This window comes from Felis catus, chromosome C1 (assembly GCF_018350175.1).
Source record: "Felis catus isolate Fca126 chromosome C1, F.catus_Fca126_mat1.0, whole genome shotgun sequence".
NCBI classification, from domain to species: Eukaryota; Metazoa; Chordata; class Mammalia; order Carnivora; family Felidae; genus Felis; species Felis catus.
In genome coordinates, this window is record NC_058375.1 from 206,148,737 (window position 1) to 206,154,736 (window position 6,000).

A 6,000-nucleotide genomic window follows, 5' to 3' on the forward strand; every position below is an offset into this window, starting at 1 on the left:
GTGAGGAGTGGGACAAGAGCATGGCAAATTTGGAAAAGTTCAATATGGATGAAGCCTAAGGTTCCGGTCAGGAAGAAACTCGACGCAACAAGTAAAAGAACTCACAACATGCCAAGGGACTTGCTCTGTCCTGCCTGTAGGCGGTGGGGGTTACACGGAAGGATTTTGCGCTGGGCAAAAGCAGGATCAGATCTGCACTTTAAAGGACGGCAGCAAGGTGGTGGATGGATTGGAGCAGGGAGGTTTCCCTAACAGTACAAGTGAGGCACAGTGAGGGCCTGACTAAAGGAGTGGCGGTGGGTATGAGGAAGGAAGAATGTGGGAAAGGTCAAAGAAGCAGGATCTGCACGGCTCAGTGACCGGATGGGAGGCGGGAGGTGAGAGCAGGGAAAGTCCTGGACCCCCAGGTCTCCCGTGTGGATACCGTTAACTGGGGCGAAAAACAACAGATGTCCCCAGTGATCTCTACCTCCTGGTATTCACGCCCTTGTGTAGACTGAGGTCTGAAGCAATCACATGAGTGATCCCGGGAGCATACTCTTTAGGCAGCCAAGCCTGGATGGAGACGACTGCAGGCCCAGCTGACATCTTGCCGGCAACCTGGTCAGAGACCCAGAGCTAGAACCCCCCAGCTAAGCCACTCCTCCATCCCTCTCTCAAAAAACTGTGAAATAGGGAGATGGGCTAGACCGGTGATGGGTACTAAGGAAGACACTTGTGATGAGCACTGGGTGTTGTATGTTAAGTGATGAATCACTAGTGCACTGCATGTTAACTAAAATTAAACACACACACACACACACACACACACACAACTGGGAAATAACCACCACTTGTTTTACAGTACTGCATATTGGGGCAATTCGTTATGCAGGGATAGAGAATACAGACTTCAGTCCCTGGAAGTGGAGTGATGCCAGAACAAAACGGGGAAAATGTGGGAATATGGCTTTGGAACCAGGAGGTAGGCTTTGAGGCAAGTGTAAATCAAAACCTCAAGTGCCTGTAACAAGAAGCCTCATAGTCTTTAATAGGATACAGGTGAGCATATGGAGGAACCTGAGGCAGTGTTACTAGAAACTGGCAAAGGGGAATCCTTTTTACGTAAAGGCAAAAGTTTAGCAATGCTATTACCCGGTTATGCAGACTGTAGAAAATGTACCTACTCAACTAGGTGATGTAACTAAGATTCCCAACCAGTGCTGTAGGTGTCGCTTGTTTTTTTTTTCTTGCTGTTTATGAGAGAAGAGACAAAGTAAAGGCCATTAAAAAGGAGCCAGGACTTGACAGTTTTAAAAATTCACAGTCTCCTAAGGTGTAAAATGGTACTAAAATAAAGAAATGACTTCTGAGCAAACAGTAAATCCAGAGCATTGCCAGGAAAGCATGGTCCAAAGATGAAATCAAGGATATGACTGTAAACTCTTAAGACTCAAAAAGATCAAAGGTACTATTCATTCAGAAAAAAGGCACTATCAATTAAGGGTGTGCCTCACAAGTTCAGTCACACAACTGAGCTTAATCAAGGGCCCTGTATCAGTACAAATCCAAGGTACAAAACACCTTATTTCAGAAATTTGTGAGTGCGATGGCTTCTCACTAATGAAATGGAAACTAGCAAAACTCACTGAAGACCCACAAAGTTTTTAAAAGAAATATATAGGCAGAAACATTACAAGCTTGAGCTGAAAGGGACAGAGAGAGGACAAAATGAAGTCTCTGAACCGCCAAAAGGCTATTGGCAAGTAGTAGAGAGAACTAATCGGATGTAAGACACGTGCTTTCTTTCCCCCGTAAAAATAAGGATCACTCAGAGAGCGCAGCCAAGAGCCCAGAGGGTAGGGCTGAAAGCCATGGAGAAGGATCCTAGGCCTTGAGACCTCATCAAGAGAGTCGAACACGTGCCAGTTCAATTTCAGAATGTGTCTCCCATGTTCCCTTTGACGAGGAATGTGTATAGCGGTCCTCCTATGCCTGTCTCCCCGCTGGATGTTAGTTGTCGGTTGGGCAGATCATCTCTTTAGTCTCTGAGACCAAGAGAAACTATATTCAAGCAGCTGTACTTAAGAAACTACACCTGAAGAGCCTCATCCACACCGGGCCGTGATTTAGAGGAGATTCTGGATTTTGAGATGCTGCTGTAATGGGATAACACTTCTGGAATCCTTGGGAAGGGGTGAGTACGTTTTGTATGGGGGAGGAGCATGAATCACTGTGGGGGGAGGGGGCAGAGGGCAGACTGGCAGTCAGCCTCCAAAACTACCCGCCTCCTGGTATTCATACCCTTGTGTAGTCACCTTCCACACTGTGAAATGGTCTGTGTGACCTAAAGAATATGAGAAGGGATGGCATGTCACTTCTGACATGTGCTTCTATCGCTCTGAACACTCAATTACCTGCTCTCTTGGGACCTCTCGCTCTGGGACAAACAAGCCACCATATTGCAAGCAGTCCTGGCGAGAGGCACTGAAGTCTCTGGCCAAACATGTGCAAAGAACAGAGGCCTGCCAACAACCACTTGAGTGAACTTGGAATTAGATTCTCCAACCCCAGTTAGGCCTGGAGAGAGGACTACAGACCTGGCACCCTTAGACAACATAATGAGACATCCAGAGCCAGAACCACCCAACTGAGCCACTCCTCACTCCTGGACCCTCAGAAACCATAAAACACACGACCATCTTAAGCTGCTAATGTGGGGGGTAATTTATTATGCAGCAATAGAAAACAATTTGATCAGTAACCATTTAGTTTAGAACCGTTAAAACACTGCATCTTTCAATGCCTCATTATACAATTTGTTTTATTCCTATCCGCTGTAGTTCACGTGCTTCGAAACAAGAACAATATTGTGATTCATAATTCTAACAAAACGACACATCTAAGTGACTACCCCTTAGAGGTTTGTAGGACATATACAGGTGGCTCTGACAGTCCCGTCAGCAGTCACACCAAGGCAGAGCAGGAGCAGAACCGAACGGTGACAATAAATCAGTTAACAAGAAAATGTTAACTGTGGCAAAAGGAACACACCTGAGCAGAAAAGTGATTAAAAAAGGTAGACTAAGGAGATAAAACGGCCCCAGAGAAGGAAAAGGACCAGAACAAAAGCACCTTGAGAAATCTCCCTGGTAAGCAAAGAGATGGTGAAGGCAGTGACAGGGAGAAACAATGGAATTTAGGACAAAAAGCAAACCTTGGAAGGACTGAAAAAAAATAGAATGTGCATACAAAAGACTGAATATCTGAGAATAAAAAGTGAGGAAGACTAATAAAAAAAAAAAAAAGAGGGTAAGCAACAAGATGGACCCATTCTACTTGCAAACTAGATGCTTTGCTAAACATGCTTTTCGAACTTTGACCTCAACCCAATTAAGTTTCAAGAAAAAATACAGGAAATATAAACTGACTGGTATTTCTAACCTGCCTTAAGTACACCTCAATAACATCAACCTTCATGACTGAAATTTTAAGTTCATTTATTTTTAACTTATTTTCAGAGAGAGAGAGTGTGCGAGAGCACATGCATGCACAGGGGAGGGACAGGAGATGGGGGTAGAGAGAGAATCCCAAGCAGGCTCTCCGCTGTCAGCATGGAGCCCTGATTCAAGGCTCGAACTCATGGCCTGAGAGATTATAAACTGAGCCAAAATGAAGAGTCGGACACTCAACCGAGCCACCCGGGTACCCCTCTGACTGAAATTTGAGTCATTAGCTGATGGATACTTATCGGGGGGAGTTGAAATCAAGCTTGCCTGATCACTTTCAATAAGAAAAACATGGGGGGGTCGCTAGCGAATCTATGAAATCAGATAGACGTAAACAGATGACAAATCTCACCATTTTAAAAACCTAGAGTATTTTTTACTTTCTCAGAAATGGATACTTGGGTGGTAACTGATCACAGATGTCTTAAACAAATATTTGCCCCATACCATCGTGTATAATTCAGGCATATACCATTAGTAAGAACATGGCTTAGAAGAATGGGTTAAGAAATATAAATAAGCACATTGTAAAATAAAACAGTGTAGGGAATTAGAGCTGAATTCAGAAGTCAAAAAGTATTACCTCTATTTTCAGGGACTTACGGCAGAACCCGACAAAGAATAATACTTGAAGAATATGTGGTATCTAAAAGTGCGACTTTAGAAACGTTTTAAAAGCTATCTTCGTGGTACATTCTAGGCAGCAGTACCTGTTACACCGACTAGGTCTCTCTTATACTGAACCTTAAAATCTAAAAATAGTTCTCACAAATCAGTTGCCACAGCCCTTATATAAGCTGATAACTACGGGGAGAGACAGCTATCATTTCAACCGCTACAACCATATGGCCGCTGATAATTTGCACTGTTTCCTCCCTTTTCTAAATGGGGATGTTTTCAGAACTAAAAAAGACACCAAGTGTAGCATGAAGACTGAGCCCGCCCGGTAAAGACTCCTCGTCGTCATTCAGGTCTCAGGTGTTACTATCCTATCTAACGTTGTTCTTAGCGCAGTATTTTTGTTTCCCCGATAGCCTTTAACATAATCCAGAATCAGTTCATTAGTGTGCTGGTTAATTATTGTCTGCCTCCGTCATCAGAACGTGAACGGGGGCCTTACGTGTCATGCGCACCGCTGGATTCCCAAAGCGCCAGGAACAGCGCCTGGCACCTAACAGGTGCTCAGAAAACATTAATAAAGTAAGATAGAATGCCACCACTTCCTGTTCAAGCTTTTACCCCCTAATCCCTCATAAATGGAGTTCCTACAGAGCTCTTCTTGTCGCGCTCAACTAGCTGCACTCGGGATGCAACCCAGAGCTTCATTCCTATTCTATCCCCTGACACGAAGCACGCAACAGATGCTCCATGTGAGACTGCTGCACGAATGACATGGCCAGCTCGGCACGTGCGAATGATGCAACACCAGCCCTGGCAAGGCAGGTTGGGAGAGACTATTTCAGCCCAGCCCGGCCGCTTCGACCGCCAGACATCCCCGTCTCTACCCGGACCACCCGAGGCCAAAACCTGCCGGACAGCGTGAACGTTCCCACGAAGCCCTTTGGGGGGGGCGGGGGGTCCCAGCCTCGGAGCAGAGGCACAAAGCCAGGCCACGGCGCCGGCACTTACTGTAGGTCCGACCCAGGGCTCGGAAGAGCAAATCCCGCTTCACGCTGACAGTCGGCATGGCGAGTCGGGATCTACTGCGCCTGCGCGGTGAACCGGCCGGGGCTCAGCGCGCGAGGCACGTAGGACCCGGCTCCCTCTTGTGCGGGCTCCCTTCAATATTGCCAGTCGGCTCCCAACAGCTTCTGCCTCGTTTTTCATCTGGAGGCACGTAAATTGCGACAGTTAAACTCCTTAAATCCATATGCGTGGTATGAATAACGTGCAGGCTGAGAAAGGAGACAACATTGGCCACAACGTGCTAGGATTTGATAGGCAGTAGAATAGGCAGATTGCAAAGGCCCTCACGCCTCCAACCCACTATGGGCGGAGGACGCCAAACTAGTGGGAGGGGCACAAAGGAGAGGCCCGTCGGGGGCGGGGCCTGGAGGTGGAGCATCCTCTCCCGGGGGAGGTGAGAAGATGAGCGGGAGGGGTCTCTGACAGCCTACGGAGAAAAATGTGCAAATCTGAGCTGTGGGATCTGGAGAAACCGTCCGGCCGCAGTTTGGGCTTCAGTCTTCGCGCTTACGTACAGTCTCCCTGGTACTCTAGGTTTGAGCCTTGCAGCAGCCCTTTAAGACACAGGGTCTTAGAGACATTTTTAGAAAAGGAGACAAACTGATGGTTAGGCAGTGCTGTCTGCTGGCAGATACTGTGCTCAGTCCTCTGCCATCAGTAGCGGATTTCCTCTTTATGACAACCCTAAATGTAATAGGCTGAATAGAGGCCCCCAAAGATATCAGGTCCTAACTCTTGGCCCCTGTAAATGTCACCTCATCTGGAAAGTATTTGCAGATTAAGGATTTGGGGATGGAGAGATTATCCTGGATTATCAGAATGGGCC

General features: G+C 46.7%; 1 protein-coding gene across 2 annotated transcripts in view; it reads right to left on the bottom strand.

The window, feature by feature from the left end:
• Positions 1 to 5,263, bottom strand: part of FARSB (phenylalanyl-tRNA synthetase subunit beta) — a 72,982-nt gene extending 67,719 nt beyond the window's left edge. The window contains exon 1 of one of the 2 annotated variants that reach the window (XM_003991201.6): positions 5,118 to 5,260. In XM_003991201.6, coding sequence (XP_003991250.1) covers positions 5,118 to 5,175 — 58 coding nt within the window. In that variant the 5' untranslated portion in view covers positions 5,176 to 5,260. Of the gene's footprint in view, positions 1 to 5,117 lie in introns of both variants that reach the window. The other variant, XM_045034532.1, reaches the window with a different exon arrangement.
• Between the last annotated feature and the right edge of the window lie 737 nt (positions 5,264 to 6,000).